We start from the raw sequence: 25,345 nt of genomic DNA, 5'->3' as shown, positions 1-25,345 counted from the left end.
AAAATATAAGAGCTACATATAAACATTATAATAGGCAGTTAAAGAGAATAAAATAAAAATGTAAAAAGCAGAGGAAGGGCTTCAGAGGGTTAGCTGGCCCCATGGCTGCCTGTTCCTCTGTGGGCCCCAAGCGAGATGGGAGAGCCAGATTTTCAGGATAGGACCAGGAAATTAGGGGCTCACCTCGCTCCTGGGAGATGGACGGACAGTGTTCCAGGGAGGGAGGGGCAGAGAAGATTCTCTTCTTAGACCTGCCAGTCAGAATTGATGGGGTTTGCAACATACCTTCCCTGTCTGACCCTCTGGGATGGGCCAAGGTAATGGAACGAAGACGGTTCCAAAGGTAGGGTTTTAAAGGTGATGTTGTGGTTTGACGGCAGCCTGTGCAGACAGCAGCGGAATCGGTCAGTGGGGAAGAACAGGGATCAGTCCGGGAGTCTGGGGTGGACTCGGACGCGGGTCCTGTGATCAATGGAGAGATGGGGCCAGGGCCATCTGGGAGTGGGGTGCTGCCTCCAGAGCCTCCAGAGTCTGGCAGCAGCGAGGCAGAGGAACAGCGGGAGCCTGTTCCCAGTGCACGTGTGCATAGAGCTGCTAGAAGGCAAGAGCAGCTGAGACAAAAGGGGCGACTCAGGAGTAAGGCTGGGAGGTGATTGCCCCTCCCATAAAGGATAAAGGAAGTGCAAAGGTAGAGAAACCTTTGCAGGAAGCAAAGTCGTTCGCTCTGTTCAGATTAAACCTTGAAGCTCTGTGTGGACTTTGTACTTTGGTTGGGTTTTTTACATTTCATTTGGCCCTTTAGTTGTTGGAAGCAATTCAAAGGAGAGAAAGGTGGGTGCTTATCTCGAGGGACTGTTTGGGACTCATTACGGGCTGGGATTGAACATAATTCCCAGCCATTGAAATAAAAAGAGGGTTGTTTGGACTAAGCGTCTGCTTAATTACGGTCTCAGGAAGCCTTGATCAGAACAGGTGATCAGAACCAGTGCCCAGAATTAGATCCAGAAGCAACCTGGCACCCAGTGCAGTGTGTGCAGAAGTTGTGAATCCCCCTCCTCATTATATCATCAGATAATTTCCATCGTGTGACCTGGCCCCAAAGCTGAGGTCCCTGGAGAGGATCTGAAGTCACCCTAGACGGGTTCACACGACTTTTCAGTTCCATGGTTTGTCCTCTCTCTTCCCACCTGCCCAGCTAGTCCCCCTTCCTTAAAACTAAGGCAAAACCGGTCTGTGTTCATCTTCTTTGATCTCATTTGTTCACGTTTCAAAAGTTTCCTCGACATCTATCGAATATGTGATCTTTCTTTAAACCTGGTGAATTTTAATACGCAGACTTTGATTTTATGCAGATGAAGATGAAGATGGCGATCGGATTACTGTCCGCAGCGATGAAGAAATGAAAGCAATGTTGTCCTATGTAGGTATATATGTTCAGTAAACCGGATTAACTAAGTTACCGATTGCTAGCCAGCATCACTCAGAAGGCTGAGTTGAATGAAAAGAGACTCTTGGGCAGCTTGCCATGGCCATCTCACCACAGGACAAGAGTTACACTAATATCAAGAAACGGTGGAGTAGAATCAGTAAAGAAAGGATGCAAAAGGAGGGACTGAATGAGATATGAATGACACATTTTTTAAATTGAATTATTGAATTTCCCGTGGTGAGTTGGCCACAGCAAGTTGTCCCATTGCAGAATGAGACAGCTACAGCAGGGGTCCCCAACCACCGGTCCCTGGACCGGTATCGGTCCGTGGAACAATTTCTACCGGGCCGCCGGTTTGCTGGGCGCCGCCATCTTATTTTGATGAAAAAGTGCTTCCGGTGAGCTTTTCCGGGTAGAACGCGGCGTTTGGGTGCTGAAAGAATCCTCGCTCCTTAGTTTCATCGAGGGGAGGCGGCGGCTTCGAACGAAACTAAGGCACGAGGATTCTTTCAGCACGCATGGCAAGGCGAGCCGAGCGACCATCCCAAAGCCGTCGCGAAGCCCATCGACACAGGTACAAAGGAGGAGTTGAAGGTGGCGGGGAGAAGCGGAGGATGGCTGGCTGGCCGGTCGCTCGGCTCGCCTTGCCAAGCGTGCTGATGCCGGTACCGGGCCACGGATGATTTTGTGATGCCGGTACCGGGCCGCAGCACAAAAAATGTTGGGGGCCACTGAGCTACAAGACTGTGTGTCAAGGGTGATTGTGCAGAATCCTGGAGCGTCCAAGTTACCGTTGCTCCCATATAACTTCGTTTTTTAGTGAGAGTGCCAAATTAAGACACCAACATTAGAATTTGGTTTGTTGTTGTTGTATTTGTGTGTGTGTGTGTTTTTAATATTTTTATCATCTTAGTTGAACAAGTTGGAGCAGGGATTTTGTATGAAATTTCCTTTTGTTGGAAAACCATATGAAGAATGGTTGTGAAGAATAACCATATAAAGAATAATATACTTACAGATCTTGTTGTGAGCATTAAGAATAACATATCCCAAAGACTTTTGCATTAGATATAGTGCAGGCTAAATGGACTATCAATTTCTATTTTTTATGCATTACTTAAAGTAACGGCTCATTAAAAATGAACCCTTCGGCTCTTTAAAAAATTTTTTAAAACAAAATCTGCTTTCATCTGGATACTTCTTCACCCCTTCTCTCAGAAGAGTTATATTTTAGCTGCAGGCTTGGCGTGCTGAGAAGATTTTAAAGTGTCTTGTCTTTTAATAACGACAGCAAAGAGAGGAAGGCTGCAGTGCTTATGTATATCTTTATAAATGGCTCGCCCTTGACGCTTTATAAATATGTATGAGTTGAGACATTCCCATTTCTTTGCAGTTATAGGTAGACTTGACTTACAACCTAATTGAGCCTGGAATTACGATCATAAGTCGAGCCGGTCATAAAGCGAGTCACCATGTGACTGACCTGATTTGAAGGCAGTTTTGTGGAGATCATTAAGCAGGCAACACAGTCATCAACCAAAGCTATTGTGCCCTTTTTTTTGCTGGAAAGTGGAAAAACCTTTGTGGTTGTGTGATTTTGGCACACTGTGAAAAGCCTTAAATGTGGACCGGTTGCCAAGCACCTAAAATGCAATTGTGTGACCATGGGGCTGGATGTCATAACTTCAAGTCCATGACGTAGATACGTTTTTTGGGGGGTGGACCAACATAACTCTGAACATTCGCTAAGCAACCAGTCATGAAGTGAGGACTCGCTGTAAAGCAGAGCGATAGGACTCTCCTCCTCCTGAACTGAGGTACAGACGGACCAGATCTTTCACGGAGACCATTTCACTGTTACCTGTTCTGATCAACCACTGTATTCACTTAACGGCTGCTGCAAAAGATGTAATTCACGATCTCCTGCTTTCTGGCCTGATGCCTTAATCACTAGACCAAACGGGCTCTCCGTTTTCATATGGGATCAGTTAGAGGTGGCATGAAACCAGAATGCATTTTCAGAAGTTATAATCTGAATTAGGAAGAAATATATATTTCCTTAAAGAGTTTTCAGACCTGAATGAAATAATTCCTAGAATGTTGCTGTGATGCAAATTCCTATAAAGATGAAAGGTAAGGTCAGTTTTTAATCAAAAAATGAATGATAGGTTGTCATTCTGGAATCCCTCCGTCGTCAGAGACGGTTATTTCCATTGAAACCTTCTCTCCCTTGAGTTACTTCTAAACTTTCCCGCTCTCACCCTGGCGCTAAACACTTAACTTGATGAGATGGACACTGAGGTTTATTAATTGCACATTTTATTCATAGAAAAATAATCCAAATGGCCTCGCTGTCTAACTCTTGGTTAATTAAAAAAGGAGCCACTGAGTGACCCCAGAGCTAGTTTACAGTTGTTGTCTTCTATAGGTATAAAAAGGCAGTAATTTTTTTGACAGCCACTGATTGGAAAGTTGCTTGCAGCCATCTGGAAGCAAAGGGTACACGTTTTGGATCAATAACTGGCAAATTTTCCATTAAAAAGAATACCTGAAGAGTGCTCCAAATAGCCCCTGGCATCTTAACTTTCCATGGCAACCCCAAGTGCTGAGATGTGGAGGACAAATCATTTTTGGACCATTTTTCCAGACTACTTGTTAACAGTTATTGCTGTCCCAGAAGGTTGACAGCTGACATGATTGATATTTCATTTACTTGTCATCTCCGTTTGAGTAATGGAGAAGGCCATTCTTTCTTTATTATTATTATTTTAAAGAAACAAAGAGCGAAATCTACTCAGAAGCCTCTCTGGAGTCAGTCCCAGGAAAGTGGGAGTCGTATAAGAATCTGCTCCTGAAGCTGAGCCTCCGGCCTCAATGTCATGTCTTCAGCTCTTTTTGTGCCTCCAGGCTGATGCTGCAGGAGAAGACAACCAGAGTTCTGCAGAGTGAGAGATGCCCGGGTCAAACCAGAGTGTTTTGCCTGATTTAGATGGAAGGGTTTTTCTTGCAAGTTCCAGCTGAAAGTTCATTTAGTTCTGCATTCTCTTGCCTTTAGATCGGAGACGTCCAACCTTGGCAATTTTAAGACTTAGGGACTTCAACTCCCAGAATTCCCTAGGCAGTCACGCTGGCTGGGGAATTCTAGGAGTTGAAGTCCACAAAGTTAAAAGTTGCCGAAGTCGGACAGACCTGCTTTAAGATGCAGTTAAAGAACCTTTGACAATAACTAATCAGGTCAATCGCATGTTTCGTCTAGACAAATATTCCGTTTATAAGTTTTGCAACCAGCTGGGCTTCATCTCTGGGGCCCGTGCAAATGGACTGCAGCACGGTCTTCCAGGAAACGACTAGAATTCCACAATATTTTCTAGCAGGATATTCCAGTCTCTCTCATGGAGACTTTTTTACCATTAGGAATTGTTCTCCGTGGGCGATCTAGAACTAGCCCCGAACTGGACTGCTTTCTACATGACTCGTTCACATTGTTTCTGTATACGACTGGTAGGAATCTTGCTTTCGCTTTGGCCTATTTTGCGGCATCATATTTGCATAAAATTAATATGTCATCATAGTGATTTGGGATTGGCATCTTTGCCCATATTTCTCATACCCATCTTTACCCACTTGCACCGAAGACAAATTCCTTGTGTGTCCAACCACCCTTGGCCAATAAAGAATTCTATTCTAGTCTGGTCTATCTATACGTGCACAGAGACCAGTGTCCTCAATCTCCAAAATGAAGGTTGAGTCAACTATGTATCTGCACTATATGTTAGGGCCAAGTTTACATGGGAGCGGCCCCTGGTTGCCCCAAAGACCATGAACTAACGGGGTACAGCCAAATCCTCTCCCAAGGCATGGAAGGACGATCCGTACCGGCCACAAGATGACATCCAGCAGCTCAAGAAGACTTAGGTGGTCAATACCAAGTGATATTCTAGCCTATTCCTATGGCTCGGTTCTCCCTAGAGGCAACTCAAGAGCCAGATGTTCCCTGACCATGTCTACACTTCACTTTGGGTTCCATTCTTTTTTCTTTTTGTCAGTCTTCCTGTTTAGGTCTTCGTGACCTAATTGCCCCCCCTCCCCCCCCAAGCTGTATCTCAAGTTAATCTTGGCTTAGCAGTGTCCTGGTCAGTATTTTACCGGCTCACATTTTCAGAAGTACTTGCTGTTGACTCTTTTAAGTGTGGCCAAAGGTCAAAGATTGTTGGATGTGCATTTCTACACTTCCGTTGGGATATGGAAGGGTCCACCCAAAGGGTCCACCCATCTTATAACGGATGGTCTGAATCTGATTTCAGTGCTCTCTATTGGGTGGAAAGCATTTGTTGTCGTAACCAAAGTCAATCGGGTTGTTCGGGGCAACTCAGAACAAATCTCTTCTTTGCCTTGGACTGGGCAGAGGGAAGCCAGATTCGAAGCACCTGCGTAGCATTAAAAGCCTGGCTGAGCAGAGATCTCTGAGAGCTGCAACAACCACAGAAGAAAGCTAGCCGGAGTCCAGAGTTTGCTATTTTGGGGCCAAGTCGCCATATGGGTAACTCTTTTGAAGGTAGACAAATACAGAGGAAGGGAAGGGAAACTTATGATATATGGTGTGCATGCCGGCATAGGATCTGCAGGGAAGATCCGGTGAGAGCGTCAAACAGCAGATAAATGTTTAAAAGCCACTTTTCCAAGCCTATGTTCATTGTTTTGCCTCTAACACCACTATTCTGGAATTGGTGAGTTGAACCAAATACACAAACTTACTTGCCATTCTGATCTTATTTTTTCAGTATTACACAACTGTAATGGAGCAGCAGGGAAACGGACAGCTGATTGTACCCCTGCAGATCTACCCAAGAGGTAATTTTGCACAGCCTTGAGCACCTACCAATGTTCCATCAGGTCTTCTATTTTCTAGGCCGGTTCAAAGGCAGATAATTCCACAATTTGGTCTTAAGTTGGGGTTGGGAAATCTATTCTTTGAGTGCCGCTGCAGCTCTTTTTCCAAAGCAAACCAGAATAACAAAAATTATTGTTTGCACCGCACAACATGTGGAAGTTTAACAGTAAAGTGGAGCTGTAGTCACAGGCCTCCCCCAAGGGGATAAGCCCAAGCCACGGATAGTCTCCAAACTCTAGTTTGGGTGGGTGGGTGTATTTTTGAGACCATTATTGCAAAAATGGGAGTATTGTAAAACCTGGAGATAATATCCTTTTTCCATACATAGGTTTGCATGTTATGTAACTTTCTCCATGCACTTCGATATTTTCCCTTCAGAAGCGTAATTTTTGATGATTGAAATTAGATGCAAGTAGATTTCCGTGCAATAAATCCGTTGAAATACCTCAAAACCAAACTGTTCCCCTGCATAAATGATCATGCCGCAAGCTTTCCAATTAAAACATTATAGACTTTTCATTACTTATAACTCTCTCTGTTTTAAATTGGGCAATTAACCAACAGGTTTCTGTAGCAAAACTGATCAGGGTTAGAAAGAGGGCAGCAGTTGGAAGATGGAATTCTCCTCTGTGAAAAAGGAGGCATTTAGAAGAGAAATAGGTCACCGACCCTTTCACTCTTGCATACAAACATTGCTTGCTCACAGGTGCGCACAAGGTTGCTGTTTCCTCAGACTGCCCCAGTCTTTTTCTTAAACACAGATTTGGAAGGACTATGGAGAAGGTCGAGTCAAACGCTCTGGATCTTCTAGAAATCCAGATGTCCCCAGTAAAGTGCAGATTATCTTCTACCTCCCACCCCCCATAAACCCTCATACTGCTCTCCCTATTAAGTGTCAGGTGTGGCTCCATTCCAAATCCAAGAAAGAAATCCTTGGACCCCATTTGTATAGAGAAAAGGACTTTTACTGAATATAAAGCGGTAGCAACAGCAGAAATACAAGATCTGAAGCAAAAGGCGCAAAAATCACATTAGGAAAGCTATCCCAAGTCCCCACCCCCAACAATTCAAACCGGACATCCAATCTGAGGTGTGCATAATGTGATGTGGGTGCATCTTCAGGTGGCGTCTCACACATCTGGGGTGCCAGGACGGTTGACCTTGGCCTAGAAAAGATAAGTGGTTGCATTTTAATCAGGAAAGCATACCAACTTTTACAGTTCACACAACTTCAACCTCCATCACTCTTCCCCCCACGGGGCCCAGTTATTCCCCCCATTTCTGTGGCAGCCGGAAAGAGTCAAGCAGAAGAAGAAACTTTGGAGGCTGACTATTAGGAAGATTTTCCAAAAAGCCTGTTAGGATCTGCCTTCCTATAAGGTGAACCTACTGCTACATGTCTTGCCCTCTAGACCATAAAGAATATGTTTCAGCCATTATAGACAGAAGTGCACCGTATCCCCTCTTCGCTTCTCTTCCTCTGCCCAGTTCCCTTCGTCTCTTAACTTCCAGGCCCTTGGACGTTCTCTTTGCCCTTCTCTGAACCAGACCAGTTTCTCTGAATGGGACCTGACACTATTACTTTCCATCCCAAAGGTGCTTTTTTTCAAAAGGCCACTGGACTTCCTTTGTTTTTCCTTGAAGACATTTCACTTCCCATCCAAGAAGCTTCTTCAACTCTAACTGAATGGTGGAGAACGGAAGACTTTACGTTCCTTGCAGTCATCTGGTTGTTAGCTCTCTTGGTGAGAGCTATTGAGGCCACCTATCTGCTCTCTCGGATGAGAAGCAAAAGGTCTTCAGGAAAAAAACAAAACAAAAGTAAGTCCGGTTGCCTTTTGAAAAATCACTTTTGGGACACCGTGACCCGGATGACGGAGGATCTCCATCGAAAGTGGATCTCCACTCTCCATGCATTGCGACTCTTCTTCTGTTGAGGCAGCCTCAAATCGCAATCTGCCTTTTTAGCATCCATACCCCACGGCTGACTCTGCCTCGCCTTGCAGTCAGCTACAGTTTCAAAGTCCTTTTCACCTTTGTTATTATTAATCCAAATGTCCCCATCCTACATCCTGATGTTCAATTCATGTTTCTTAAGCAAAGTTTGCGTTTATCTTTATTGCTTTTCCTTTTATTATCTTTTTTCCCCCCTCTTCGTTTTCTTACCTAGTAAGATTGTTTTAAGTTTTATTTCTGCCTTCTAGGGTATTAGCTGTTTGACTGATTGACTGACTTTATATTCAGCCCACCTCACTGTCGAGCGACTGGGTGGCTTAGATAGAACATCGTAAAAACTGAAATATAAAACATTAAAACATTCGGCCGTCCCACCCAGTTTTGTTATACCTGTAAATAGATGAGAAGCATCCCTTCTTCATCCAAACCATTAATGGAATTGTTGAAAAACAGAGACTGTTGCAGGGCTGTACTCACTGCCATCTCCAATTTCAAGGGAAACCGTGGATAAGCGTGATTTTCATGCCTGCTACTCATCTACCCAGTTGTCCTGCCATGCTGAATCAGTTTGCTAATCGGCATACGATGGGGCACTTTGTCCGATGCTTTGTTGAAGACAAGATATTTTATTATGTCCATTGCATTCCCACAACCTGCTGAAAAAAGTTGCCAGTTTGGCCTAAATACACTTAAGACCATTGCAGTGTCCTCCTGGTCATGTGATCTGGACACTGGGCGACTGACATGTATTTATGACGGTTTGCAGTCAACAACCGTGGCAAGAAAGGTCGCAAAATGGTGCGAAGCTAACTCAACAACTCCCTGGCTTAGCAACAGAGTTTTTGGGTTCAACTGTGGTCAAGGACCTCCTGTATTGCAGTTAATAATAATCATCTCTTTTTTAAGGCTACACTTTCCCGAAGCAACGAAGAAGGGAAGGGAAGGGAAGACACAGAGCTCTAATCGGCATATTATCCAGCGCATGGTGCACCGATTGGGGAAGGGCTTTCATGCATGCAGGTGTGTTAGAGAACACGTGGCACAGAAAGGAAGGTCTGCAGCTTTCACACAAACACCTGAACGGAACAGGATTCCGGAGGCTTGGGGGTCACCACTGAGCAGACGTTGTTCACAAGAGTGTGCCAACCAGCAACTCTTAACAGCAACACTGCTGGGGCCCCAATGGGGGTGGGTGATCGAGTAACGACAGATCCCATCTCCACCCATTCCATCCCCTCCATCGCCACAGGTCCTAGATTTTAATCTTGGTTTTAATTGGTTGCTTTAACGCAGGCGTATTTTTATGCCTGTAAGCTGCCCAGAATTAACATTATGGTAAGATGGGCGGCCGATAAATTTTATAAACGAGTAAATAAAAAAATAAACATTTGCAGGGGTTGTTGAGGCAGAGCTTAATATATAGGTGGTCAGTTGCATAGATGAATGCTTCTCAGCCTTGCCCGCTTTAAGATGGGTGAATATCAACAAGTAAGGAAATTCTGGGAGTTGAAGTCCACACATTTAAAGAGGCCGAGGTTGAGGAACACTGCCATAGATAAATCTGATCGCTCACGTAATTTGATCCTAATTTAAGCAATTGATTGCTGTAATTTTTATTCTATTTAATTTAGCACGCTGCATTTCAAAAAGACAACTCATTTTGCATTGCTTGGAACTTTGCATCTTCTATTTGTGGCTTAATTCCTTTATGCTTGTAGCCACTATAGATCGATCCCCTTTCATTCCTATACCCAAAGAAATAAACATCGCCACAGCATTTCTGCTACCCTCGCCCCAAATAAGGGGAGACCCCACAAATTTTACCCCTCTAGTCGTTGCTGACTATAAGGAACAGTGCTCATCCCTGTTTCAAGTACCCTCGAGCCAGTGCTCCCCAAAGACATTCCCGCGGTCATGTGACCAGCATGATGTCATGGAGCACAGTTACCTTCTCAGTGTTATCTGTTTATCTACTCGCATTTTCCTGCTTTCAAATTGCTGGGGTAGGCAGGAGCTGACGAGAGGACGGAAACTCACCCCGTCGTAAGGAGCTCAGTTCTCAAACCTGGGCTGCCGGCTTCCCAGCTGACACGCCCAGAGTCTTAACCACTGAGCCATCGCGCTGCCTCCTTGCCCCGAATTAGGAATAGCTTAGTGTTTTTATTTTTGTATTTCCCATCAGATGATATTCCTGTGTTTCGTTCCCACTCTTTTCGTTCCTTCCGTGCACCCACCAGCAGCTCAGCATCTCTTATTTAAGGATATGCTGGCAATGTTTAATGTGGTTTAAATTGCACGGGGCCTGTCCTAACTGCTGTGTTTAATAACTATCATCTGTGTCCTCTTGACTAATAAATGGCTCTGTTTCCTGCTGTCATAACCATGAGTGAAATGCATATATTTCAGAAGAAGAGGGGGAGAGAAAGGGTGGGAGGAATCAAATCCACCCTTTCCCAGACAATCAATCAAAATTGACAGGCCCTTTAACATACCATTTGTAGGGTGCTGTAGTTTTAAAATGGGAACTGTCTGTAACATATCGCTGCAAGCCTTTGTGGCTTTAACATTCGCCCAAACACTCCGTTGGGTTAGAAAGGGGCAGCAAAATTCCAGGGGCGTTAAGGAAATGTAATTCTTCCTCTCGCTCCAGTTCATCTTGAAGCCTGTGACAACAGCCCGACAACAGATCTGTGCGCACAGCTAGGAAGAGCATCTAAATTTATCCTGGATCCGATTCCTGGTGTCCTCAACGCTGCTTTTAAATGTCCAGCTTCTCTTTTCCCACATAAAAACCAGAGAAGGTTGTGTGTGGTAACACAGAATGCAGGTCATTTTTCTTTGGGGTGCTCTCCTGTTTTAAACACCCAACTTCCAGCAGATGTCTTAACCTGCCCACCCTGATATAGTGTCACCAGAAAACATGTGAAGATGAAATATTGTAAAAAGAAGCGGGCAAAAGAAAAAAACACACACAGACACATATAGTGCAGTTACTGAAAGTTGGAGCAGGAGATTCTCTCTGTGGCTTTCATTTTAATATCGTTTAAGATATAAATAAGTTGAGGCTTTGCTCTGTTTGTTTAAAAAATATATATATATGCTCCTACAGGTCCAAGAGATCTCATTTTATCATCTCTGCTTTAGAGTCCTGGGAGATGCCTTTCGATCATTTCTCTCCGCTAATTTCTGTATCGCCCTCATTACAAAAAGAAAAGATTTCATTTTGAACAAATTTGTAAATGGTGTTGATGTATTCTACAATTTAGTCAATTACTGTTTCAGCTTGCAAGCCTCCTGGGAAAAGGAACATACATGGCCTGAAGGTAGGAATTTCAATAATTGTTTCCGTAAACGTAGATGAATTTGCAATGCTGTGTTCCATTTATTGAAATGTCAGATAAAACTGTACTTTCTCAGCCTTGACAAGCAGATTGTTTATTCTTTTTTTTTTTTTTGAACAAACTGCAGCAGAGGACAGATCCTTCCTGGGTGCGAGCCCAGCTGGTCTGTCTTGCGCCTGCAAGAGGCATTGTTTCTTTCATAGCTGGGTTTTGTGAGTCCGTTTCTTAGATCAGCCCTGAAGACGCTGGGGCAATAGGTGGTCCTGCGTTCCCCTTTTGATGCGACAGATCTGCAGAAAGGCTCCTCTTGGACCACCCAAATTACCCCTAAACAAAGACAAAAGATGGCACGAACTGAGACGTCGACCTGCGTAAGAGCAGCTGTGAGATTAGGGTTACCTTTCCTTGGAGTGACCCTCCTATGGGCCCTGTTATTGTGGTTAATGGGTTGAATAAGGCATTCCGTACGGTGCACAGGACATGCCTCCATCTTTTCAGTGACATTACAGAGAGGTAATTGATATATTTGTGCAAAAAGGTGATGGGCTGGGGAGGGAAGGAAGACGTGTATTTAATAGAGACGGAATGAAAGCCGTATTGTGCGCCAGCTCTTGATTGCATTACCTAACCAAGCATTTCAAATGCGGGCTGAATAAAAGAACATGGTTCCTCTACAACACAATGTGGTAACCTACATACGGGCTGGGTTTCTACCATGGGCAACTAGCTAATTAACCTTCCTCGTGAAATAGGAAATTCATGGCAAATTACAGGTTAATTAGAACCACGTCCCCTGAATAAAAACGGCGGATAAAGATTCTTTTTCTCCCCGCAGGTAAATACACGAGCCGGGTCTGCTAACAATAGCAGTGCGGCCATCCCAGACTCCCTTCCAAGCCATAGGTAAGAGGGGGTGGGGCAGGGAGGGGGGGGAAGCACACTTGTGCTTTATTAAGGCACAGCCTCAGAAGTGATTTTTGCATAGTAATTAACAGAAGTAAACGAGGAAAGGTGGGAATACTTGCGGGCGATTGAGTTGGGTAATTTTCAGCAAGGTTTTTGCAGCCTGGCGAATCCAGCACTAACCTCACCTGTTAGGCGACCTACTTCGGTGTGGATTTCTTGACATCCACTAAGGCAAATTTTGCATGCGCTGCGGCGTACGTCTCTCTGTCACCTCTTCTGCGCACAGCGTTGCATTTTAGGAGAAGAAATAATTTTTTCCCAAGTGCGATTGAGCCAAAGCGTTTGTGTTTGGGTTGCAGCCTGAGCTGTCAGGCACACCATTTAAACAGGGGCAGCACGGAAGGTTCTTCTCAAACGTTGGTCCAGTTATAGGTTCCGCAGAAAAATCTAAGCAAGTTTGGGTCTAGTGGTGAAGGTGCCAGGCTAGAAGTTGGGAGCTTCGAGTTCTGGTTCCGCCAAAGCTGGCTGAGTGACTTTGGGCCGGTCACCAGAAGACCACGAGTTCTAGTCTTGCCGTCAGCGTTCCCTGGAACAACCTCCGAAGTAAAAGACTCTGGGACCGTCATCTTCTCAAAGATCCATTTTATTAGAGATGTCATATCGGCACATCTGAGGAAAACCCGAACCTGAGATTTCCAGTTTTTCCCTTAGCCCAAAGAGAATCCAAAATCCAACCCCTGCACCCCATAGTCCATCACACGCTCCACTCATTGCTTCTTTCCAACTGGAGACGATCCCCAGTCACTCCCCTCCAGGTGCAGGGTAACATGTCCTTGACTCTCTGAGAAAGGAATGTTGTTGTGGCTAATCTTCCAATGCTCCTTGAAGTCCCGTGTCCCAAATTCCCAGGCACTGAATGTGGCGGCCCAGAAGCTTCAAAGAAAAATGGCTTCCAAGCTGACAACGTGCCTTGGGTATGAAAGCTGGCTGGGTGGCTTCTCCCTCACAGCCCACTTGATAGGGTTGCCGTTGTAGAGTAAATAGGAGGATAAAAGAATAGCGGTATGTCTGCTGCCTGTGTTATTTATAAAAATAATGAAGGTGGGAGATATATAAATATTAATGTAAAGAGTTACCGACTTTCTGTCTGTTAAATAAGTTAACAACTTTCCGTAAACGGGGAACACTAGGATACCTCAGGTAAGCATTTGCAAGTAACAGGATAAAAATTATAAGTGCTGCGTAGACCTTTCTAAATGATCCTAAGAACGTTCCTTGGAATATTATTTGTTAAGGCAGACTTTGCTCCAAATCTGAGCTAATTATCGTTCCATGGTTTCCGTGCTCAGTCCCTTGCTGGGAAACGGGGCAATGATGGCTTTCCCCACGGAAGGGAAGGATGAGAGGCGTGCTGGATTTGGCCAAGATAAAGGCAGGGCCTTTAGCCAAAGGAAAGGAGCAGCAATCGGGAAAAGAACAGAGTCAGGAAGGGACAAATGAAGCGGAAACCCTGAAAATGAGAGGCTCTTCGGTATATCTTGCCAAGAAGGAGGAAACCTCTGCCCCTAGACAGAGCCAAAATGGCCTCTAGCATTACGAAGGGTTCCCATAGAGTTGCATACACTCTATGACCTAGGAGGACCTCTTGTGTGTTGTGGATATGTGCCATTGTGGCCTGCAGTGAAATAGATTTTTATATATATATAAAAAAAAATCTCTGCAGCTTATCATGAAGAGTCAGAGTAATTTTCACATTGCGCTTTCAATACAAAGGTCGCATTGTCCGTCCTTATCACAGATCTGATATTTAAATTCGGTTTGTAGGGCACGTGTCCCGTTTCCTTGCTTGGTGGTCATTTATTTCCTCAGCTATACACCCCCTTGGAGCGGATTCTGCAAATGCCCTGCAACGATGGCTTGAGTTGATGCTGTCATCTAATGGGGCAATTAATTGGCTTTCATTCCCAAAAGCCATCTGCATAAGGAATGACTGTTTTTGAAGTCACTGACAGCCTGCCTCTGTTTCATGTTCACAAAACGGCTAGTTGCAAGCGATGACAAGATCAGCGCACATTTCATTTGGCAAAGTACTTTTTTCTTTTAAAGTGTTCTAGCAGAGAGGAGGCTTATTAAAGAACAAAGAAGTTTCTTTTATTTCCGTCAGGATCGATGATCAAGACACTTCAGCCTGTCAAGAACATAATCGGGTTTTTTTTTTTAAGGGCTCCTTTTCAGATGTAGTTTTCTGCGGCAGCAGTAAGAAAGGGTTGTTGGAATTTTACTTTTATGGACCCAGCAGAAAATGTCCTCCTCCATATTTGGATAAAATTATTAGGGAGTACACACAAAAGCACCCCCTTGCGTTCATGCACAACGGCACTTGATTAAGGCACGGCCCATGCAGAGGAAGGCCTGCTGGATTGTGCTATGAGCCGGCTTTTCTCGCAGGTCCTCCTAGAGGAGACGGTTAAGCTAAACTGGGCTGAAGCATAAGATCTGAAGCTAATAAGTCAGGCTCATCCTCTCAAGAAATAGCAAATTGCAGCTACTATTCCCAGGTTACAAAGGGGCAAGGATCAAGAGACATTTGAGTACTGTTTAATAATGCTTCGGTAACGCCGCATTTGAAAGATTGCATCCAGTTTTGCTCTCCCATGTTATAAAGAAAGATGTTGAGACTCTAGAAAGAGATGCAGAGAAGACCAAGAAAAATGATTAGGCGACTGGAGGCTAAAACATACAGAGAACGGTTGCTGGAACTGGGAAGGTCTGGCCTAGCGCAGAGACGTACTGGGATGAAATGGTAGCAACGTTCCAATATTTGAGGGGCTGCCACAACGAACGGGGGTGGGTGGGGGGATGACAATCAATTCTCCAAAGTACCAAAAGGCAAGATAAGAAACAATCCATGGAAATTAAATCAAAGAGGGAAGCAACTTATAACTAAGGAGAAATGTCCTAACGGTGAGAATAATTAACCAGTGGAGCAGAAGTTGTGGCAGCGCCATCACTGGGAGGGTTCAAGAAGAGACTGGACAGCCGCTTGTCTGGAATAGTTTAAGGTCTTCCAGTTGAGCAGGGGGTTGGACTAGAAGACCTCCAAGGCCCCTTCCAATTCTGTTATTCTGCATGAGGGCCTCAGCCTTTGAACTGTCTGCAACCTTCCCGAGTTCTTTTTAGTTTGCTTGGGGAACCATTAACTTCGCCAATGAAATTCGTTTGCCAACTGCCAGCATTTTAAGGAGACTATAAATGAAACAAAATGTGTGGGTGCTTTAGACACACGTAATTCTAATTACACCAGTGTGTAGTCTACCCACTTGTAATCCTGGGCGGAATGTCCCAATCAGCAGCGAGGTGTTCCTTAGCAAAGGGCAGGTAGTAGCTCCCCTCCGTAAAGGGCAGGTGGACAATGACCTTTCTTTTTCTTCTCTCTCCTTCCCCTTTTTACCTTTGTTCTTCCAAACGCCGCAGCCTGAAGAAGTCCTCCGCTGAGCTGAAGAAAATACTAGCAAACGGCCAGGTAGGCATATTGGCGTGGGGCTGGCTGCAGGCACGACGGACGTCTGCCTGAATTCAGATGTGCCTTAGGTGCTCAAATCACCCCAGAGATGTTTACTGCTCACTTACTGGTAATGTGTTCTTTTAATAAAGTAGAGGCGAAGGCAGGCAAAAGAGCTCGCGCTGTGGAAGAGCTCCTGTCCTGATTGATTTGGATTGGCACGCCAATTTACTTCCCCTTTTTTCAAAACGCACTAATCAGATTTAGCTCCAAATAGATTGAAGTGCCTTTCGCGCCCGCCGTTCGGTTGCCTCAATTTAGGGGGAGAAAGCGTAATCAATTTTGAATAGCAAAACGGGGGTTTGTGCTCCGCTGGCTGCTTGCAGATGGGCTCGGACGCCCCTGCCACCCAAGAGCCAGTAGCAAACGGGGTGTCTCCCTTGAAAGTCTGTAGAAGAAGCGGGGGGAAAAAATCCCGTAAAAAGCTGCTCTGACGACAGGCGAGAGGAGAGGACAGGCCGGCCCTTCCTGGCCACTCGGATTCAAACAGGACGTTCCCCAATTGCATAATGGCTTTAAATATACTCCCGCGAAATGAAAACACCTCAAGGCTGCGGGATTCTTCCCTAGCCACATAAATAAGTTTTAATGTTTTGTCACGGCGAAACCCTTTGATAGCCTTGGAGGCAGCCCCTGTCCACGCCGATCAAGCCTGCCTATTAGACACTATTGACTGAGACATCTGTGTCACCGCGAATAAAAGACTCTTATTGATTTTCTTAACTGCTGTTCACTTCCCTTCCGTGTTGCGAAGGCTGAAATCTTAATTATCTCGGATGCGTATTCAATGCCTTCACAACAACTGACCTCCCCCGGCCTCCGTGGCATTTCATGAATCAAGTAGTGGTAGTTGAACGTGTCAAGAAGACGAAAGCTGGTCTTCAGGCGTGTCCTTCAGCCGATCACCTGTAAGGCTGCTCTCTTAATGGAGGGGGACAGTCCTGCCAGCCTCGCTCCGCGGAGGGCTGCGTTATTTGCAGCCAGCAGCCTTTAAATAAAACTTCGGAATATGGATTTTGGCTCTTCTTTTTTAAGCGTCGTCTTACCTTGAAGGATAGACAACGGAAAGTTCTTAAATCCTTTGTGCTGCCTTTTCCCCTCCTCATTCCCTGCACTTTATTTAATCTTCAGCTGCTTGTCTGCGGTAAAGGTGATATTTCAAGGATAGAGGAGGGAATGAAATATTATTAGACTTTATTTTTTCTTGAAAGCCTCGTCTTGCGAAATAGCGGGTTTTCAAGTATGCTTGAGTGAGGTAAGGAGGTTTTCACTCGGGAAGGGAAATGATTTCTTCAGGAAGGTTTGGGGTGCCTGTTACGACGGAATTGCACTGAAGGATATAGGGAGGTTTACTTCAGTTGGGAGACTGATTTAGTTTCCAAATTGTGCTGGGATTCAAGTTGCGTTCCTTTGACGTTGCTGAATGCTTGGCATCCAAACACGAACAGAGAGCTGCCTTTTTGATTCAAAGCATGGATTTAGTACAAGCAGTCCTCGACTTATGACCACAATTGAGCCCAACGCCCATCAGGGAGACATTTGTGAAGTGAGTTTTGCCCCATTTTACAAGCTTTCCTGCCAGAGTTGTTAAGTGAATCAATGGAACTGTTAAGGGAGTAACACCGTTGTTAAATGAATCTGGCTTCCCCAGTGACTAGCCTTGTCAGAAGGTCGCAAAAGGGGACCACGTGGCCCCAGGACACCGCGACCGTCATAACTATGAATCAGTTGTCAAGCACCTGAGTTTTGATCACGTGACCATGGGGATGCTGCAACGGTCGTAAGTGAAAAATGGTCACAAGTCACTTCTTTTCAGAGTCGTTGTAACTTTGTACAGTCACTAAATGAACTGTTGTAAGTCAAGGACTACGTGTAGCAGTTCTGAAGGCATTCCAGAATGCATTGTTGAGCCCCCCCGCTCCCCCCCCCAAGCATTTGGGCAAATGGTGAGCCCTAAGGATCTCTGGGGAATCCCCAGGACGGAGCCTAGATTGGGAAGGCAGGCAGCCTCGCAGACGAAGCGCTGGAAGAGAACCACGTTCTTCTCGTGCCCAAGAAGCTCTGAGCAGAGCTCAGGTTGAAAGAATTCCACCTGCAGAAGGTGGCAAAGAGGCACTAGCGTCAACACCTTGTTTGTTCTGACCAAGGCTTCCTGAGACCGTAATTCAGCACACGCTTAGTCCAAACAACTCTTTTTTTATTTCAACGCTGGGAATTATGTGCATTCCCAGCCCGTATTGAGTCCCAAACAGTCCCTCGAGATAAGCACCCACCTTTCTCTCCTTTGAATTTCTGCCAACAGCTAGAGTGCCAAATGAATTATAAAAAAACCAACCGAAGTACAAAGTCCACACGGAGCTTCAAGGTTTAATCTGAACAGAGCGAATGACTTTGCTTCCTGCAAAGGTTTCTCTACCTTTGCCTGTCCTTTATCCCTTAGGGGAGGGGCAATCACTTCCAAGCTTTACTTCCGAGTCGCCCCTTTTGTTTCAGCTGCTCTTGCCTTCTAGCAGCTCTGCGCACACGCACCCTGGGAACAGGCTCCCCTTGGTCCTCTGCCTCGCTGCTGCCAGACTCCAAAGGCTCCGGAGTCAGCACCCCACTCCCAGATGGTCCTGGCCCCTTCTCTGCATCGGACGCAAGACTCTCGTCTTGAGTCCTCCCCAGACTGGTCCCCGTTCTTCCCCACGGTCAATTCCGCTGCCGTCTGCACAGGCTGCCGGCGAACCAACAACATTGGCCTTTCCCATGGAGAGGACTGGGGCCTCTACCTTGTACCAGGAACAAACTGAGCTTTGAATTGTGAGGGGTGGGCACATCTGGGCCTGATCCAGGCTGGTCCTATCCTGCCCAGTTGATGTGGGTGAGAACCTGCCTAACATAGGAGGACCGGTGTGGAGGAGAGGGTTAAATTGTGAAGCCCATTCTCTCGTAGGCAGCGTTCCTCTCCCTTGGTGATTTTTCAGGTGGGTGGGCTTCAACTCCCAGAATTCCCCAGCCAGCATAGCCTGGGAGTTGAAGCCCACCCATCTGAAAACCAGAGGAGAAACCCTGCCTACGAGAGAAGGGGTTCCCTGCCTTCTGTTTTAAAGCATTAATAAAGACTTTAGTTGCCCCGAAAGCCTTCACTTAGGTTTAATAAAAAAATTCATATTAATCATTAACAGAAAGGGGACATGATTCTTCAAGATAATCAAATATTGACAGGTTAGAAATAGCTTTCTGCCGAGGTTCATTGATATAGGTTATGTGATATAAATATTTATTTCTTTTCTGTCACTCAGAGAAAATGCCGCCAATTGATTGAGCATTGACGTAGTGTCAACAGTTCATAAGAAACATTTGACTGGCTCATGTTTTCCGATTAGTCCCTGCTCTATGAAGTGGGATTTACTAAATCTCTCCAATTGTCTGTTCATAGACTATGTCTGCTCTCTGGAGCCATTAGGACTTTGATTGGTTCAGGGGAGAGAGCCCATACGGGGCGAGGCACCTGCCGTAGCTGTATATATCAAATAAGGATTAATTGAGCATTTTTTCTAATGATTTATAAGAGATGCATGCTGATTCTTTCCAAGACAGCAGATATAAACAAAGACTATTTTATTTGCCGATCCATAATTGGATACTATTTCACTTTCGGTTCATTCTGTTACTCTCAGTGTCCGATCAAAGATTGCATAAGAAAAAATAATGGACTGGTGCTTGCTGCAGAGTTGGTAGTTGTTAGGATTTGATTGATGCCTTCAGATTCTCCAACACAATAAATAAATTGCTAGGGATCCGTGACATTTCTCTCTCTGGGTTTATGAAGTTTTCTTACTTGTTTAGCGTGGCTTTATCCTGCTTTTCAGGCAATTGTAATCGCCCCGAATGGCTCTAAACAATTCAGAAAAGAGAATTTTATTCTCAAATTCACAACCTCGGTTTTTAAAAATACAGAGTTCCAACGCTTTGCTGGCCTCTGTGAACTCACTGCTTCTGTTATGCACAACTTGAGCTGAACTGGCACATCCCAGAATTGAGCAAGGGTATATCTGGAGTAGGATAATCGAGACATTCTCATTCCGCTGCCTCAGTTTTCTCTCCTGCAAGCAGAGAGGATAATAGAAGTCCTGAGAAACAGCAGATTTCAGGGCATTTTTACAAGAGGCAGAATACACATGTATTGGCCCCGTCAAGCCTGCTGAGAAGTCTCTTTTGGATCACCAGGGTTGATTCAGGCAATCTGGTTGACTGGTCAGTGTCTCCTTCCTCCCTCGCCAATCCATTGGTGGCCTTCCCAAACCTGCACGCTTGGCGGAATGTCATCCCCAATAGAAGCGTATTGATTTCGGTCAAGGTTATATAATAGCTGTTCTCCCCTGCTAGATCTTCCCCAAAAAGCTCCAGAACTTTCTTCCCTGGATATTGGACACACCTGCTAACATACAGAAAAGATGCTGAGACTCGAGACAAGAGTGTAGAGAAGCGCAATAAAAATGTCGATTTTCAAATCCATACTTCTTGTCCCATGATACAATCTAACGTTTGCTGCAAATAATAGTTGGGTTCTTAGTTAACAACACAGCATCATCAACATAAAAAAAATACACGAACCTTTGTGACCCCAAACACATCCACTGTCACCACGACCATACTTTAGAAATATATCCATAAATACATAAATCAAGGGCGGTGGTGGGTTAAGCCTGACTTTTGCAGAGGAGATCTGGAAATCCATGTTGCAATGGAGTTCTGCCCAATGTCAGTTTTTACATATCCCTTCATTTCCTTTCTCCCTCTTCTCCACAACCTTATATTCATTATTTTATTATGAATATGCATGGTGGCAGAGTAGTTGGAATGCAGCATCGCAGTCTGACTCTACCCACTGCCAGGAGTTCGATCCTGACCGGCTCAAGGTTGACTCAGCCTTCTGAGGTCGATAAAATGAGGACCCAGATTGTTGGGGGCAAGAGGCTGACTCTAGACCCCTTAGAGAGTTATGGAGAGGTATATAAATCTTAAGTGCTGTTGCTATTCATTCCTTCATCCATCCACCCATCCATCCATCACTGTCAAGCGATTGGACAGCTTACAACAATATAAAACAATCACAACATTAAAAAATGAAAAAACTTCAGCATTAAGAATTAAGAGGTTAAAATCAATCAATTTTTCCTTTTGGAAAAATACTCATACACTTCTGTAACCCTTTATAACACAATTCTTTTCAGTCTGTTTTCACATCCTTCCTTGATGTCCACTCTCCATTTATTCTGTTGGGAGATGAATCCGTCTTCTAAGATGTTATAATTCAGGATTTCTTTTCTTGCATTCATTGTGTTTTCACTCTTCATCTACTTTACATTTTATTTACTGCTACCTTTTCTTTTGTGACCCTTTTTTCTCCCGAGAGCCTTTCTTGAGACTACCAAAAACTAATGGTTTTTTTTTTGTTTTCGTATATGGAGTTCCTTGCTTCTTGAGGGAAAATACATTAAGGATGGTGTCCCTCACTTCTTTTAATCTGGATCGTTGTGTGCCGTTCTTCTGACCCGTGGAGCAGAAAGATCCCTGGAAAGCCTTCGGAGAAGCAGCTTTTTAAGTTCAAAATGCTGGTTGGCATTTAAGTGAATGGCAGTCCCGAAACTTCTGGAAGGCATCACGTTAGAGAAGGTTTTTCTTGGGTCCTAAATTGAGAAAAGCTTTCTTGGCCTGTCTTCTAAAAACAGTATTTTGTAAAATGTGTAATGGTGGACTGGTCGGCCTTTACTTTTTGGCCTGTTTTCTTGAAAGGGGAAAAATCATTTAGAAAACAACCCCCTGTTGTACAAACGTTTGTTTTCATTTGTGAGTGTTTGCTGTCCGTCAATTAATTTCGAAACTATAAGTTTACTGCAACAAACTAAATACGCAAAATAAATGGCCATTTTTGTGGCATTGCGCTTCTAACAATCACAGATTGCCCCAAGTTTTAGACCTGAGAGAAATATTCCCCTGGTTATATAATCATTGCATTGAAGTGCAGCAAAAGGCATTTTAAAACGGGCCTTTTTATAGCCCTCCAGTAGATTACTTTTTATCATCGTTCTGGCACATGATTTGTTCCTCACATCATATTTCTACCAAAGCTTTTTTTTTTTACTCAGGAAAATTCATGGAGGAGAGTTTGGTTTTTCATGAGGTGGCTTTACGTTCGCCGAGAGCTGATTGCCAAATTGACCCCTTGTTACCTTCTAAACCAGGGATCTCCAAGCTTGGCAACTTTAAGCCTGGTGGACTTCAACTCCCAGAATTAAGCCTGGCGAACTTCAGCTGGGGAATTCTGGGAGTTGAAGTCCACCAGGCTTAAAGTTGCCAAGGTTGGGGACCCCTTAAATGTCATAGGTGAAAATTTGGTTATTATACCTGAGAATATAAAGAGCCGAACTGAAGCCATTTTGTGTTCGCAATCTGAACTTTTAAAGCTCAGAACAGTTATGAAATGTGTTTTCTGCTAGAAAAAAATACAAGATTGCAAAACTATGTACTTGGCATAAGTTAGAGGTACGTGCTGGGGCGCTCTGACATTATAAATCACATTAAGAGGTATTAATGGTTTTCTTATAATCTTCTGGTATTTGAATAACAGGAAATCTGACTATAATGGGAATGTTGGGAGTTGTCCATGGAAGGTTGGAACTTCCTTAGGAAAACATTACATAACGTCCATATATGGGAAACAGGAAATGTTAAGTAACCGTATGATTCGATAAACCTATATCAGCTGTATTCACTAAATGGGAGGGTCTCCTTCTCTCCTAAACATGGTTTTGGAGTCAAGGGGTCCATAGCGCAGCATTTAATTCAAGGTATTAATTTTGACCTTCAGGTTGTTGTACCAGCGTAATTGGGCTGGTGGCTTTATCTGCCGGACTTTGCCCGTGGGGAAGGAAAATGGCTGCACACCGAGAGTGCGTGTGCACTGAGAACTGAGTGCTTCCCTGCTAAGTGAGTGGTGTGAGCCATCCATCCTTCCTGGGCCATTCGAGCAGCGTGTTCTTGTGGCTCTTGTCTAGCTTCAGAGCAAAAAACCTGTCGGGTGTCAGGAGCTCGTCCGTGGCTGCTTCCAGGTCAGAGCGTTGGCTGAGGGACTATCCGGTCCCCGCCTGGCCCGGGCCTTGGTGATGCCGTGTCTGAGCTCCAGAGCCTTCCGCTCCCCTCCAGGTCGGTGCCCTGCTCCTCTTGAGCTATGTTATCATTCCATTTTGACACCTTTTATCAAACTTTAATGAAATGACCCAGGCAAACAAATTGTCATTAAACTTTCCATCACTTTGTCCCCTGGTATTGTCTTTTATAAATTGGACAGCAAATGTTGTATTGATCTCCTCGTTCTTGCAGCTGAACTTGAAATGACCCAGACGGCGGGTTGTTTATGGCCGAGAGTGGCTTCTCCTTGACACTTGCATCCCAGCCTGACATCTCTTTTGTTTTTCTTTCTTCCTGGTGGAGATGAATGAACAAGACATACGGTATCGAGACATCCTTGGGCACGGCAACGGAGGGACCGTTTACAAGTGAGTGTCCCTCTCTCTCTCCTCTTCCCCTTCGCTCCAACTTTGGGGGAAAAGAAAAGGAAGAGACAATTTCCTTTCCCCCAAATTATGTCACAAGGTGGCTGGCCTTCCCCCCCACCCCCCTTTTATGAAATGCCAATGATCTTTAATGTTTGCTTGAGCTGCCTTCATAGCTAAATTAGGTCTAGAGAGAATTAGCTTTTCATACACCCTTTGGGTTGACAGTATCTGAATCTTAGTTAAATCTTAGTCCAATGTCAAAGAAAATTGCCATTGTGGGCTAAAATTGCTGTTTTCCAAATGGATAAACTTTTTATTTTAAATGAAGAAGATGGAATACCCTTTTTTTTCTAGGATGTTTTGTATAGATTTAGACTAAAATTTATAACAGGGTTACAGGCTCTCTCGCAACCAACAAAGACTGTGACGATCAATATTTTCAAAAAGCAAAAATACTTTCTAAATGACAATATGTATGGAAAATATGATAACAAGCATGTAAGACTCAATCCATTTGTGGACACCTTTGCCAGGAATAATTGTAATGGCTATTTAGCAAAGATTATGGGCAAACACGGAGAATAATTCTGTGTCTGATACCAGAAAAAGACAACGCTGTTTTGATGTGCCACAATTTGCGTGTAGGAGGGCATGCCAACATGATAGCAAAATTATAGCTATTCTCTTTGTTTTTATTGGTAGATGGTTGTTGAGGTAGATGAATAGTTGGTTTAGTCCAACTGTTATTAGCACCTAGCCCTGTTTTCTCATGCTAGATAGCTGGGGACTCATTTCAGCCACATAGGATTGACACTTACTAACTCTAAGCCTTTTCTGTTTTGTGGGCGTTACACAAGCTTGGCAGACACATCCTCCTTTAGATTTCCAGGTGTTCTTCAACAGCAGCCCCAGATGAAACAACATTGGAGTAGCCTAATAGGATATTACGAACGCGCAGGCAACCCTAGTTAGGCTGATTGACACAAGAAGAGTCAATGGGTGATATATGAACCATAATGTTCAAATATGCTGCCCTGCCACCGTGGCCCCGGGAAAGCTAGGAACAGGGCGGGATCCAAGGACGCCCGCAAGCTGCAAACCTTAGGAGCCGCTTCGTTCCCGATAGCTCATCCTGATTTCCCATTGATCAAGAAACAGCCCCTTTGTCTTGTCCAGATTTAATTTCAGCTTGCTCACCTTCGCCCGGACCATTAGCCAGGCCAGGCAATGTTCCGCTGTATTGACAGCTTCCTTGGAATTAGATGACAAAGACTAATTGTGGTGGATCTGCATGAGCTTCCGTTACCATTACGGGAATTGCGAGAGCCTTTTGAGAATCCTGCCATTTATGCGAGTCAATTAATATCCCGGGAAGTTTGTTCCTAATGAAGTTGTTACGGATTATCTGATTCAGCTGTGGCGATGCGATGTAAGCGCCGCCTTTCTTCCGATCAGATGCTAAAAGCGGTTGGTAAACTTCATGTAACTACACATTGTTGTTCTTTCCGGGAGCTGTCTCGTTCCAACGGGACATTTCTCCGGTTAGTCAGTAAGGATCTGGATTTCCAGCTTTTCGATGGAAACGGCTAGGTCTGCTCCCTCCAGATGCATTTGCCCTCTTGTTCTTGGCTTGACCCATCACAACAGGAGTCTTCGAGTGGCAGGTGGGGGAACTTTTCCAGAGAGGAATTTGGGGTATGTCTTCAGGACAGGGAA

At 44.6% G+C, this 25,345-nt stretch overlaps 1 protein-coding gene and 1 long non-coding RNA gene across 8 annotated transcripts in view; one reads left to right on the top strand and one right to left on the bottom strand.

Annotated features, from left to right (window-relative positions):
• The window catches only part of MAP2K5 (mitogen-activated protein kinase kinase 5), a 154,311-nt gene that overhangs the window by 8,631 nt on the left and 120,335 nt on the right, over positions 1–25,345 (top strand). For 3 of the 7 annotated variants that reach the window (XM_087941865.1, XM_087941866.1, XM_087941870.1), the window contains 6 exons: positions 1,353–1,420; positions 6,211–6,280; positions 11,559–11,599; positions 12,453–12,520; positions 15,998–16,048; positions 23,561–23,629. In XM_087941865.1, coding sequence (XP_087797991.1) covers positions 1,353–1,420; positions 6,211–6,280; positions 11,559–11,599; positions 12,453–12,520; positions 15,998–16,048; positions 23,561–23,629 — 367 coding nt within the window. The remainder of the gene's footprint in view (positions 1–1,352; positions 1,421–6,210; positions 6,281–11,558; positions 11,600–12,452; positions 12,521–15,997; positions 16,049–23,560; positions 23,630–25,345) is intronic. The other 4 variants (XM_087941868.1, XM_087941867.1, XM_087941871.1 and 1 more) reach the window with 3 other exon arrangements.
• LOC148124709 (uncharacterized) overlaps positions 1–25,345 on the bottom strand; it is a 529,533-nt gene that overhangs the window by 423,662 nt on the left and 80,526 nt on the right. The window lies entirely within an intron of this gene.

Source organism: Pseudonaja textilis, chromosome 13, assembly GCF_049901715.1.
Source record: "Pseudonaja textilis isolate UNSWEBS1 chromosome 13, rPseTex1.2, whole genome shotgun sequence".
Lineage (NCBI taxonomy): Eukaryota > Metazoa > Chordata > Lepidosauria > Squamata > Elapidae > Pseudonaja > Pseudonaja textilis.
This window is presented reverse-complemented; position numbering and strand designations above follow the sequence as displayed.